The sequence below is a fragment of the Antennarius striatus genome, chromosome 22 (assembly GCF_040054535.1).
Source record: "Antennarius striatus isolate MH-2024 chromosome 22, ASM4005453v1, whole genome shotgun sequence".
In the NCBI taxonomy this organism is placed as follows: Eukaryota; Metazoa; Chordata; class Actinopteri; order Lophiiformes; family Antennariidae; genus Antennarius; species Antennarius striatus.
The window spans coordinates 800734-815000 of NC_090797.1; the positions used below are offsets into that span (position 1 = coordinate 800734).

Sequence of the window (14267 nt, forward strand, 5' to 3'; positions counted from 1 at the left end):
TTTGAATGTAAATATGAATAAGTAAACTGATTTTTAATGAGACAAACATCCCATAATAAGCATAAGAAAAGAGCTGCAGCTGTGAAGGAAAGCCAAAATGGGTTTATTACATCCTGTCAGAAAAAAAAAATTAAAACATCAAAAATTTCTCATTTTCTGCCTGTCAGTCAGCTGTGACCTCTGACCCCCCCTCCATCTGGTCATGTGGTTCTGAAGGGAGAACGGTGACAGCCGTCAGACGCTTGTTGATGCTGTTGTCACGACCGGCTGGTCTCCTAGGAAACAGTTTGTGTGTGTGTGTGTGTGTGTGTGTGTCTGACCTCCTGTGGATTCAGACTGGGTCTCTTGGGTTGATGACAGCTGAGGTCGTGACCTCAGAAGCATCAACAAACAAACAACAGGGTTCAGATTCAGTCATTTTTAATTGAATTTGTAAACTTTTCGACTGAACGGCTTTAATTTCATTATTTTTATGTCGGGGTTTAACAGCAGTTTGTTTATTAAAGGAATAAACAATAAACACGGACCTCATGTTTAAAACACTAACAAACGTGGACGAGTGTGAAACCTTTTCTGCTCGTCTATGATTGATCGAAACAGGAATTCAGAGACTATCGCCATCTTCTGTGGTTGTTAAGGTGTCTCTGATGGTCGTTAGGGTGTCTCTTGTGGTTGTTGGGTGTCTGATGGTTTTTGGAGTGTCTGATGGTTGTTAGGGTGTCTCTGATGGTCGTTAGGGTGTCTCTGATAGTCGGTAGGGTGTCTCTGCTGGTTGTTGGGGTGTCTGATGGTTGTTGGGGTGTCTGATGGTTGTTAGGGTGTCTCTGATGGTTGTTAGGGTGTCTCTGATGGTCGTTAGGGTGTCTCTGATAGTCGGTAGGGTGTCTCTGCTGGTTGTTGGGGTGTCTGATGGTTGTTGGGGTGTCTGATGGTTGTTAGGGTGTCTCTGATGGTCGTTAGGGTGTCTCTGCTGGTTGTTGGGGTGTCTGATGGTTGTTGGGGTGTCTGATGGTTGTTAGGGTGTCTCTGATGGTCGTTAGGGTGTCTCTGCTGGTTGTTAGGGTGTTTCTGATGGTTGTTGGGGCTCCCGCCCAGGGGGGTCTCTGCCTGGGGCAGAAGAGGGGACATTTTTCCAGGCTGGTTGAACACTGAACTTGGTGTCAGCTGACAAGTGGATGCTGTTGTCATGGAAACAGCCTCAAACCCCTGGCGTCTGGGCAGCTGGCGGTTACCATGTAAACGATGGAGAGGCTGGAACACACAGAACTACTCAGACGCCTCCAGATGCATTGTGGGTACCGGGAGTAATGTAGTTCAAGTGCCCCCGTCGGAGCACGACGCCGACACACACACACACACACACACACACACACACACTCTATTGGCGTGACTCACTGCTGAGTTACGATCCTATTCACAGGATGTTTCCCTGCAGACCTGGCAATCCAGCAACGCCACTCCAGACCCGTTTACCCAGCATGCTTTGCTCTGGATGTGAATCAAACTCATTATGACAAACATTGTCGTTAGCGCCCGTGTGTGTCGCCAAAATAAACCAGTTCCTAAGCAGCGCCGGGTGGGCGGAGCCAGAACCCAGTTCAAACCCGGCTCCAGTGACAGAACTCCAGCACAAACAAACTCATTCAGCGTTGGCTTGGCTCATTTGCATAAATTTAAATATGGAGAGTAAACAGTCAGATGTTGTTTTGTTAGCGCCATTCCGTGATTGGATCATGTGACAAGCGTGACGTTATGAATCCCACGGACGCCGAAGTGACCAGAACCCGCTCACTTCCAATAAGCTCCGTGGCTTAGCCAACATGCTAACGTTACCTAGCCGCTGTTAAACCTCCAGACCTGAACACCGAGGGTTAAGCAGGCTCGTCCAATCAGAGTGAAGCAGAACATGCTTAAATGTTATGCCAACGCTAATTTTTTCGTTGTCACACGTGTGACCACAAGAGGGCAGCAAAGAGTCTAAGGTGTGACGGAGGTCAGAGGTCATCAAAAAACCTGTTTTTAGACAAAGGGTGACTTCACTGCCCCCTGTGGTTTTAGTTGGTACTGCCCCCTGTGGTCGTGGGCAGTACGTCAGTCTGTGTAGGGGTAACTGGAGGTGTAGCTCCATGTTGGTATATGGATGACCATATATGTGTACGTGAACTGATGCTTCCTGTCGATGATGAAGATGATGATGAAGATGATGAAGAGGATGATGATCATGAAGATGATGATGAAGATGATGATGATGAAGATCATGAAGATGATGATGAAGATGATGAAGAGGATGATGAAGATGATGATGATCATGAAGATGATCATGAAGATGGTGATGAAGATCATGAAGATGATCATGAAGATGGTGATGAAGATCATGAAGATGATGAAAAAGATGATGATGATGAAGATGATGATGAAGATGATGATGAAGATGATGATGATGAAGAAGATGATGATGATGATGATGATGAAGATGATGAAAAAGATGATGATGATGATGAGGAAGATGATGATGATGAAGAAGATGATGAAGATGATGATGAAGATGATGAAGATGATGATAATCTCTAATCTGAAGCACAGACAAGAATTAATGGAGCAGAGAAGAAAGAGTTACACCCCCCTCTCTCTCTGCCCCCCCACCCTCACCCCGCCCCCCTCCTCTCATCAGCGCGTGCCTCTCGGTCGGAGCTCGTGAGCTCGCGGACACACACTCACTCCCCGCGAGCCTCTGCGCGGGCTGCACGAGACCATTCAGTCCACCGTCACCGGCGGATGCTTCATCCTCATCCTCATCCTCATCCTCACCGCGGGGGGCGGAGGGGGCCAAAAAGTTCCAGCTCGTGAGCACCGGAGGGGCTCGCGCCCAGCGTTCACCCGGGATCGACCACCTGACTCGGTCGGTTTCCGTTCGGGACTCCATGGAAACGGATCCGGTGCCTCTGCGTTCACACCGGAGCGGGTCCGTGACGCGGACCCGGGACCCCGCAGCTCGTTCTGACCGGATGAAACGGATCGGTATCGGATTCCTGGACACCTCCGGTCAGTCCGGTAACGTCTTTCTGTAACGGCCGGTTCCCGGCTGGACGCGACGCCGCCAGAAGCTTCCGTTAACCGAACGCACGAAGAAGAAGCGGCTCGGAGCAGGTGCTCGTTACCGGAACCGAGGAGTTACCGGAGGATTAATTACTGATGATCGATCAAACCAGATTTAACGGATAAAAAACAGACCCCCGCTCCCCCTCCGTTTGATCCTCCCGGTGAGGAGGTGACCGATCTCCGGTAGGATCACCGGGAGGAGAGAGTTCCCGTCTGAAATTTAGCATTTTAAAATTTGGAATCTTAACTTAAAACAAGTCAAAAATTCACTTTAAAAAAACTCCTGAAACTTTTCCAACTGGAGAAATTTTCTTTTAAGAATTTTTTTTTTTTCTCAGAAAATCGGATTCTTTCCGTCCCACCGTGGGGTCACGTGTCCGCTGGACGTCACATCCGGTTCAGTCCCACCTGGACTCAGAACTTTTCCTTCTGAACCGGAACCTTTGGGGGCGGGGCCTCAAACGGAAACGAAATCCAAATAATCTTTAACATTGAATGTTTCGTGTGACGATAACATCCCATAATAGCTCGGCGGGGCGTTCTTCACGCCTCATTGGCCGACAAATTAACTTGGTTGCCGCGCAGGGAGGCAGAACGACATCAGTGACCTCTGACCCCAGAATGAGGCGTCCCTTCATTTGTGAGGAAGTGTTTTAGCCCCGCCTCCATGGCAGTGATGCTACACAGCTGATTGGATGACTGTCAATGGAGGCGAGTTAGCGTCTTGCTAACGACTAGCTGGCGTCTTACTAACAACGAGCAGGCATCTTGCTAACTGCAGACTGTCGTCTTGCTAGCAGCTAGCTCGCTTCTTGCTAACAACGAGCTGGCGTCTTGCTAGCGGCTAGCTGGTGTCTTGCTAGCAGTTAACCGGCATCTTGCTAACGGCGAGCTGGCATCTTAGCGACGCTCTTCGCTGCATGGGACTAAACGACAGCAGCCCCGGCGCCATGCGGAACGGGCGCGGCCTCTCCGACCAGTGGGCGGAGTCCGTGGTGGTCCGCCCCCGCACCACGGAGCGCAGCATCACGGTGCACAAGCGGCTGGTACTAGCCTTCGCCCTCTCCATCCTCACCCTCATCATTGTCACCGCGGTTGCCGTGGTGCTCAGCGTCCGCTTCGAGGAGTGCGGCGGCGGTGGGCGGGGTCGTGAAGGACCCACCGGAGAGTCCGGCCCACGCGGTGGGGGAGGGTCCCGGCTGAACGGGAGCCGAGGCGAGCGGACCGGCGATGAGGAGGCGGGGCAACCCTGGAAGAAGTCCCGCCTCCCGGGGTCGGCGAGGCCTCGCCACTATGACCTGGAGCTCGTCGTTCACATGGACAACTTCACCTTCTCCGGCGAGGTCAGCATCGAGCTGGAGTGTGTCAACGCCACCCGGGTCATCGTGCTGCACGCCGACCGGCTTGAGGTACGGCGGCCATCTTGTTTGTAGTCCTTTTCCTTTTCCGTGGCGTCGTCGGGAACGATTCCAGGTGGTTTCTTTTCCCGTCGGCGGCGCCTTTATCGAGTTGCATCGTACGAAAATGAATGCTAATTGTTCAACCCCGCCCCTTTTCAATGTCATCCAATCAGTCTTCTAAACAAACAATCTGATTGGACGATCTCCGATGGAGACGTGGTCCTGCGTGGGGCGTTCTAAAGATGTTTTGTGTCATCCTCCCTTCAGGTGGACCGGGTGTCCGTCACAGCGGAAGGCGGAACTGCCGGCCGCGCCTTCAGCCGACCCGGGGGCGGAGCCATGCGGATCCAACGCCACTTCCCGTATCCGACCAATCAGATGTACGTGGTGGTTCTGCACCGCGAGCTCAAGCCAATGAGGCTCTACCGGCTCAACGTCAGCTTCGACGCCGCCATCGAGGACGAGCTGCTGGGATTCTTCAGGAGCTCCTACAACCTGCAGGGAGAGAGACGGTACACACACACACACACACACACACACATACACACACACACACACACACACACACATACACACACACACACACACACACACACACACACATACACACACATACACACACACACACACACACACACACGCAGCAGCAGCAGGTGGTTCAAACAGAAAAGGTCAGCGCTTCACACCCAAGACATGGATTAACACACACACTCCTCAGCGTGTGTGTGTGTGTGTGTGTGTGTGTGTGTGTGTTCCATCCAACCACACCTTCACACACATCGCTCCATTATGAATTTCCCATCAGCCTTTGCTTCCACATCCGACATCGGCGACACAATTATGCTTGACCTTCTACTTCCTGTGACTGATCGATGACATCACAGCTCGTCTGTGATTGGACAGGAGCTGAGCGGCGGCGCCGGCTCGTCCTTAACGTGTTTTATTTAAACGGGACTCGTTCAGACCGGAAACACGTTTGTTCTGACGCCACACACAGACGGGCTGGATTCACTGTCCGCTGATCGATCAACGATCAATACGGCAGCTGATGGACCAGCAGAGGTCGATCACATGACCGGCTGAAGACGGGTCCAGCTGACAATCACACACGCTGACAGCTAGCTGCCGTTAGCACGTGTTAGCAGATGTTAGCAGCTACATGTTAACAGTTGTTAGCAGCCGTTAGCATTATATGAGTACTAGCAACACGCTAATTAAATGTACTTACAAAATGTCACATTCAAACAGCTGACAACTGTGTGTGTGTGTGTGTGTGTGTGTGTGTGTGTGTGTGTGTGTGTGTGTGTGTGTGTGTGTGTGCTTGATAAGCTTGATAAACCCGTGCAGCTAATGCTAACACATTTCACAGCTTCATCTCTAGAGATGCTGTAAACGTCTGGCTGGGCAGAATTAATTAACACACACACACACACACACACACACACACACACACACACACACACACACACACACACACACACACACACACACACACACACACTCTCTCTCTCTCTCTTTATGGTGTGAGGATCATTTCGAGGTCACCTCCCAGTGAAACCAGTGTGAAATGGTTTCATCCAGTCAGACACCATCGACCAGCTGTCGGCTGGTCACATGACCGATGACATCACAGCAACATCCATACTAATGTATAGGAGGGGGGGGTGTCACTGGCCTGTTTTAATCTCTAAACTGATCTCATTCAGAATCACAACATTTGTTTGTTTGTTTGTTTGTTTGTCTCTCAGCCACCAAAACAACAACACACACATTGCTGATATTGATCATTTAAATAATCTGATTGGTTGGTGCCTGATCTGGGGGTGTTCCAAGGAGTGGGCAGGTTTGGATGTGGCAGGTGGAGGCGTGGTCTCTCTGAGTACTTCCTGTGTCCCTCTGCTGATGATTGGTCACACCCTCTTCAGAGGTATTTATTGCTAACAGGACGCTAATACGCTAGCATTGACATAAAGCTTGCTAACAAATAACAGATGTTAGCATTTGTTAAATATTAGATGTTATATATAGATACTTAGTGGCATCATGCTCGTCAAAAAGGCTAATATGCTAATTTAGAAATGAAAAAGATTAGCAAAATGCTAACCACACTAATATATACTCAAATAATCAGTGCTAAAAATGTGCTAAACTAGTGATGCTATCACATCTTTAGCACACAAACCCAAGCGGGTAAACAACCGTCTCCTCTGTCTCGTGGACTTTTTGGGCGGGGCTGTTGTCCTGACCCGCTCTGGGGAGGCCACGCCCCTCCCTGTCGTCTCATGACTGTGACGTCATCGCCGGGCGTGAGAATGCTGGTGTTGTTCTGGGACGTCACGGATGAACCATGTGAGCGTCATGGGGCTCAGCATGTCGCCCCCTCCTGGACTCGCCTCCAGGAAGCTGCCGGCGACGTGTGTGTCTGTGTGTGTGTGTGTGTGTGTGTGTGTGTGTGTCTGTGTGTGTGTGTGTGTGTGTGTGTGTGTGTGTGTGTGTGTGTGTGTGTGTGTGTGTGTGTGTGTGTGTGAATTAATCAATGTCTTGGATGTGAAAATGGAGAATTGAAATTTGAGACGCTGTTTAAAGAGATTGGAGTGTCCAGTGTGTGAACGAACACACACACACACACACGTCTCTGAATCTGAATGAGGTGTGTGTGCGTGTGTGTGTGTCCTCTCTAATTCTCTTTATCTCTCCTCTCAGCCGTTCTCCGTTCCTCCCTCCATACATCACTTTTTTATTCTCTCTTCTCCTCTTCCACCCTGTTCTTCCTTTATGGTCATCTTCGTCCTCCTCCTCTTCCTCCATGTAGACGTTGCTCTTCTCTTTTTCTTCTTCTCTTTCTCCATCTTCTCAATATTTCTTCCTTTTATTGTTTTTATTCTGTCATTTCACTTTTATTTCCTCCTCTTCATTCTTCATCACGCTGGTTTTTATCGTGGAGATGTGCTATAGACCCTCCTCCTCATCATCATCGCCCAGCGATTGATGAAGACCTACATCCTGTTCATCATCAGTTCAGCTCTACAGTTTGATAAACCAACCGTCGCCCCCTGGTGGAGGGAAAAACCAACCAATCACACGCCCTGAAAATGTTTATTTATTGTTTAACGACAACTTCCTGTTTGTCCCACCACTTCCTGGTCGGAGAGTCTTCCTCACGTTCCTTCCTCTTCCTCTTCCTCTTCCTCCCCAGCTTCCTAGCGGTGACCCAGTTCAGCCCGATCCACGCCCGGAAGGCGTTCCCGTGTTTCGACGAGCCGCTCTTCAAGGCAACGTTCTCGCTGAGCCTTCGCCACGACCCCCGCTTCACCTCGCTGTCCAACATGCCGCTGGCCGGCCGCTCACCGCCGGGCGAGGACGGGTGGCCCGCCCACCGCTTCGCCCGCACGCCGCGCATGTCCACCTACTACCTGGCCTGGGCCGTGTGCAACTTCACCTACAGGGAGACGCAGACGGACGGCGGCGTGACGGTGAGTCCTCACCGGGGGGGGGGGGGGGGGCGTGCTGCATCAGGTCGTTTGATTGGCCGGTTCCATTTCACTCCCCCAGATCCGTCTGTACGCGCGGCCAGACGCCGTCTCCAGCGGCGCCGGCGACTACGCGCTCCACATCACCAAGAGGCTTCTGGGATTTTACCAGGACTACTTCAAGGTCCAGTACTCACTGCCCAAGCTCGGTAAGGCTCTGTTGGGGGGGCGTGGCTGGTGGGGGGCGTGGCTGGTGGGGGGTGTGGCTGGTGGGGGGGTGGCGTTGTCGTCCCGTGTCGTTGGGACCAACAGAAACGCCTGTATCCTCTCATGAAGGGTCTCTGGACAGGGCTCTGAAGGCCCCGCCCCCTTGGATCCATCCCGACACAAACAAACAAACAAACAAACGTGGTTACACAACACAACGGTTTCCTGAGCGGCGCTGGACTCAGATGGGGCTCTGATCCGGGTCCAAACAACCCCAGACCGCCCCCCCAGCGCCCCTCTGAAGTTTAGATTCCCAAATGAGTGTGTGTGTGTGTGTGTGTGTGTGTGTGTGTGTGTGTGTGTGTGTGTGTGTGTGTGTGTGTGTGTGTGTGTGTGTGGTCCCAGAGCCGCTGGGCTCCATCTGCTGTCATGCAGACCATCGTGTCCCCCGAGAGCGAGTGGGGGGGGGGGGGTATGGGAAGGGGTGGGGTTTAAAGTGACAGCTCTGGGATCAGTTAAAACTTTATTAGTTAAACCAAAATGACACTCAGCAGCGCTAACCACCTACGGTCTGCGTTAGCGTCAATGCTACGTTTGTTTCTTTTCCTCAGAATTGAACTCAGACAGACTCCTCTTCCTCCTCCTCTTCCTCTTCCTCCTCCTCTTCCTCTTCCTCTTCCTCCTCCTCTTCCTCTTCCTCCTCCTCTTCCTTTTCCTCTTCCTCTTCCTCCTCTTCCAGCGGAGCAGAAATCTTACAGCGAGGCTCAGGTGATCGGGCCGTCAGGAGGATTAGGGCTGAGCGTGTGTTTGTTGTGTGTGTGTGTGTGTGTGCATGTACTGCATTTGTTGCGTGTGTTGCGTGTACTGCGTGTGCGTCTGAACACGCCAGGCGGACTAACGTGTTCTGTTGGTTCGGCTCCATCTGGGACGCCTGAGGTCAGACACGACGGCGCCCTCCACATGTGCGTCTTCCTCCTTTGTCTCTTCGCTCATGCCGTCGCCTTGGGCCGCGTGCAACAACAGATGGACCCAACCCACACACACACACACACACACACACACACACACACACACACACACACACACACACACACACACACACACACACACACACACACACACACAGCTGCAGGCCAATCAGCTGTCGGCCTGCTGCCGCCTCAGTGGAGCTGAGCGATCGAGTCTTTTCCGGTCGGTCGGTCCGTCGCTTCGCTCGGCGCTGTTTGAGGGAGGAACACGAGGAAGACGATCTTCAGCAGCGGTGATGACATCACGGCGAGAGAACGTCCAGCCGTTTGTCAGAAGTTTGTGATTAAAGTTAATTCAAAATCTTCCCTTTCTAAACACGTCTGTAATGGAGCTCTGCTGGCAGAGGCTCCTCTCAGACCGCCTCCCTGAGGAACACCTCTGTGGAGTCGGCCAATGAGAACACAGCAGGGCTGGAACCACCAGAGCCTGATGGGTGGTTCCTGAGGCCACGCCCACCCCCATAAGAATGACCCCGCCCAATGAAAAAACAACTGGAGCTGATAAACAAACAAACAGTCTGGTTTCAGAACAGAGATTAATGAGTTTTCTTCCAAGATTCATCCAAAATGACCTCTGACCTCTAGCTCTGCTTTGAGGAGCAGCTAAAGTTAGCCGCTAGGTACTATCTGCTAGCCTCGGGGTTAAACAAACTCACCGGATTGTTTTAGCCCTCAGTCTGTCTCTGTACATCAGTTTTATTTTGAAAGGGTCATTTTATTGAAAAGGATGTTTCATCAGTTTCTGCTTCAGGTTTTTATGCTAGGCTAGGCTAAGCTAGGCTAGGCCAAGCTAGGCTAACTCTAGATTGTGGTGAGTTCATGAGCTTCAAACCGGTTCCAACTGGTCATGTCGTGAATGTAGCCTGAAGCTAGCCTGAACCGCTGCTGACGACGCGTGTGTGTGTGTGTGTGTGTGAGTGTATGTGTGTGTGTGTGTGTGTGTGTGTGTGTGTGTGTGTGTGTGTGTGTGTGTGTGTGTGTGTGTGTGTGTGTGTGTGTGTGAATGTATCTCGTCCTGACACGCTGATTAAATGTCTCTAATTGGTGCTTAAAGAGACAATGAGGCGGTTATTTTAGTGTCACACCGAGACGAGGACAGAACACACACACACACACAAACTCTCACACACACGTACACACACACACACACACATACACACACACACACACACTCGGGTTTATCTGAGGAAACACACTGATCAATGGATGTATTGATCGCTGGTCTCCACTTAGAGGCGGAGCTTAAGCTCCTTTCCATCCATCTGTTACCATGACTACTGGAGTATACCTGTAGTTAAGAGTGTGTGTGTGTGTGTGTGTGTGTGTGTGTGTGTGTGTGTGTGTGCTAGTTGGTGCTTTGTTTACACACTCACACACACACAGGGGAGCCTCTCCTGTCAGCCACTCAGGGACCCAGCATCTGTTGCTGTGGTAACGAGCCTTCTCCTCTCATCAGGACCAGATGTGGTCTCTGAGGTGAAGGTGTGATTATTATGGTGTGATCAATATGATTATCGATCAGTTCCTCCTGATGTAAACAATATCCAGCTGCTGATTTCTTTCCACTAATTCCTGCCGACTGAATATTTTACCCATAATTCCCCTTGGCCATACAAGGTGATGAGTGGGCGTGGTCTGCAGGCTAATTAGTGAGGACACACTAATTGTGTCTTGTATCTACTCCCCCCCTGCCCCGTCGCCGGGGCAAAACGAACAAATTGGGACACATGTTGACGACCAAATTAGGATGTGTCAGGGAGGCGGGGCCTGGAGGCGTGTTTTCGGTTCCTGGAGAGGAAATTTGTTTTTTGTCAGATTTCTGTTCTTTCGTTGCGGTTGATGCTAACATGCTAACAAGAACCCTTGAACGATGATGTCATCCCTGTGGGGGTCTGATAGTGGAATGCTAGCCTGTTCTCTTGTGCTAGCTCCCTGGTAGCGCTAACAGCCACTCTCTATGCTGATGACACTCCGCTGTGATTGGCTGACAGTTTCAATTCGCGTCAGACGGATTCACACTCGTGACATCTTTTACACCTGTAACCATGACAACCCCTGCAGCATCAAACCGTTTGATCCACCGGTGCCACACCTGACCCGTCGTAGGCCTCAACGTGGGCCGTGGCGCCGCCTGTGACATCATCGGTGACATCATCAGGACCCCAGACAACCTGGGTCAGACAACGAGCGTACGCCGAGTCAGCACAACGCAGAGAGACGGATGGAGTCTGACGGAGGGACGGAGAAACAGATGGTGGAGAGGAAGACGAGATGCAAAGAGAAAGGAACAGATGGAGAGGAAGAGGAGGAGGAGGAGGAAGACAAGGGGATAAACAAAGCAGATGGAGGATGAGGAGTGGAGACAGAGGAGGAATATTCTAGAAATATTTGCTGATGATGTCCATCTTTACCTGAGCGTGCTTTTATTTTGAAATGCTTTTAAGCTCCGCCCTCAGACGTCCTGATTGGCGCTGATTTATTTTGATCACTCATCAATCGTCAGAGGAGGCCCCTCCCTCCTCCTGGACGACTCCGGCGCTCCTGGCGTCTCTGTGGCAACACCTGTTAATTATGGGATGTTGTACCTTAACAATAGGAGGTTGGCATGTAATTTGATGCACCACCGAGCACAGGAAACGAGTCTCAGTGCATATCGGGCGTCAGCCGGCGGCGGCAGCGCCAAAGGACCCGGAGCTCCATCAACAGGATGATGTTCTCCGACATGATTGGTCCATAAAGACACGACACGCCCGCCTCGGATGGGGCTCTCAGCCTGGAGGTGACACCGAACACGTCGGATTAACGAAGTCGTTCAGAAGAACACGGCATGAATTTAAAGGAAGCGCCGCCTGATGGGTCGATTCCTTCAGGCGGCGCCGCCCGGCACCGTGAAGGTGAAAAAAACCCGTCAGAAAATTATTTCTCTTGTTTTCCACCTCTGGCAATCAGACAGTAGAAGCGTTGCTACGGTAACGCCCACATTTCCTCTCTTCAGCTTTAGCAGCCTTTAGCTTTAGCAGCCACCTGCTTTACTGTTAACTCAAATGAAATCGGTGTTTCGTGCTGTGATGACAGAATGTGTGACGTTCTTCCTCTGCGTCCCTCAGACTTGCTGGCGGTACCCAAACATCCCTACGCCGCCATGGAGAACTGGGGGCTGAGCGTCTTCGTGGAGCAGAAGATCCTATTGGACCCTGAGGTGGCGTCGTCGACCTATCAGATGGAGCTAACGATGGTGGTCGTCCACGAAATCTGTCACCAGGTGGGGAGATTTAATCAACCTGCTAAAGTCACATGACGCCGGGGGAGTGGCCTTGATCTTAGGAGGACGTTATGATTCAGCTCAGCTGTGGGTCGAGGTGCGCTTTCGCCCCCTGTGGCCAAAACGAGTACAAAATACTAAAACAGCAAAGAAAAGTCCTCATCATTTTTCCAGGTTTAAATTTTTTCCAGAAGTGAAAATCTTTGTGAAGATGTTCTCAGTTTTATCACGTTTACCACATTTTAGAGGAAGTTGACCAAACAGTTCATGTTTCAGTAAATTTCAGCAGCGGGAGGCTGAAGTTCTGTCGATACAAGCCTTCATCTTCATCTTCATCACTACGGATATCGTTGACAGTAATGGGCTCTCTTCTGGTGGTTCGTCTTCGATCGTCTGACGTCAGAATTCATTTCTCAGATCCAGCAACAAGTTTCTAAATGGACGCCGCCCCCCCCCTTAGCGGCAGCGGTTGAATTTGTTGCTTGTATTTCATCTGTCAGAACAAACAAACCAGCTGCTGAAACACGGGAACCGAAGAGGAGAAGACAGATGTCACAACAGCCCCTCCTGAGGATACTGGTTTCCCAGCATGCCGTCGGTTATGTGAGGAGGAGGAGGAGCGGGGGCGCCGGGGCGTTTAAATGATGCAGACAGACGGATGGAGAGAACAGAAGTGACATCCGTTAAAAGAGAGCAGGAACAAAAAGACAGAAGTAGAGCACGACTGAGCTCCTTTCAGCTTCTGCTGAACTGATCAGTTCCCTGGGGGGGTTCTTCCTCTGAGCCGGGGTGCCGTTGGTGTTGATAGAATGAGCTAGCAGGGTGGAAAGATTTCAAAAGGTAGCTCGTATTCATTAGCAGCTAATAGCTGTTGAAGATAGAGACGTGGTGCTCCTCATTTGTGGAGCGTTGTTTACGAATCACTGCTGAACGCGGACAGAACCGTCGCTCGATACGCCGATGATGTGCTGTTCTACGTTAGCGAGTGGTGTCCAGCGTGGTGTTTGAAGTCACACACAGGAACGTCTCTTCGCTGCTACGTTGACGCAACCACGATAAGAACAACGTAAAGAAGAGAGACTTCTAGTTTGAAAGCGATCAAAGTTTTAACCAGACCTCCATCAGCCGTCCTGTCCCTCAGGTGGAACCAGAACTCCGATTCCCTTCGCCTTTGCTTCTGTCTACCTGGTCCAGAACCCTTCAACCAGACTGTTAGTCTGGGTCTACCTGGTCCAGAACCCTTCAACCAGACTCTTAGTCTGGGTTTACCTGGTCCAGAACTCTTCAACCGGAATGTTCCCGACGGCAGCGTCTAAAAATAAAGACTCAGTTCTACACGGTTCCCCTGGCGCTCATGTTTCTTGCTGGTCCATAGAGGTTCCCTGAAGGCTCCCCAGAGGTTCCCCAGAAGTTCCCTGGAGCAAGGCACCAGTAGAACTGCTGCCACATATTGTCCCCTATGAGTAACGTGGTTTCTGACTGCCGGGGGTTCCAACCCGGCGGGCCGACCCGAGGTTTTGTGGTGGGAGTGTGTCCGGTTTCACAAAGTTTGTGACACCAAACGTGTGTGTGTGTGTGTGTGTGTGTGTGTGTGTGTGTGTGTGTGTGTGTGTGTGTGTGTGTGCGTGTGCGTTCTCGTCTCCCAGTGGTTCGGGGACCTGGTGACGCCGGTCTGGTGGGAGGACGTCTGGTTAAAAGAAGGTTTCGCTCATTTCTTCGAGTACGTCGGCACCGACTTCCTGTTCCCCAAGTGGAACATGGTGAGTCAACACGTTTGTAAACATAAACATCATCAGCTGAT

The 14267-nt window shown here is 51.1% G+C and overlaps 1 protein-coding gene across 1 annotated transcript in view; it reads left to right on the forward strand.

Annotated features, from left to right (window-relative positions):
• Positions 1 to 2715: 2715 nt before the first annotated feature.
• The window catches only part of LOC137589232 (thyrotropin-releasing hormone-degrading ectoenzyme-like), a 20817-nt gene continuing 9265 nt past the window's right edge, over positions 2716 to 14267 (forward strand). Inside the window, exons 1-6 of the mRNA XM_068306839.1 lie at positions 2716 to 4508; positions 4767 to 5011; positions 7696 to 7972; positions 8052 to 8178; positions 12312 to 12466; positions 14113 to 14226. Of these exons, the coding sequence (XP_068162940.1) occupies positions 4020 to 4508; positions 4767 to 5011; positions 7696 to 7972; positions 8052 to 8178; positions 12312 to 12466; positions 14113 to 14226 (1407 nt within the window). The 5' untranslated portion in view covers positions 2716 to 4019. The remainder of the gene's footprint in view (positions 4509 to 4766; positions 5012 to 7695; positions 7973 to 8051; positions 8179 to 12311; positions 12467 to 14112; positions 14227 to 14267) is intronic.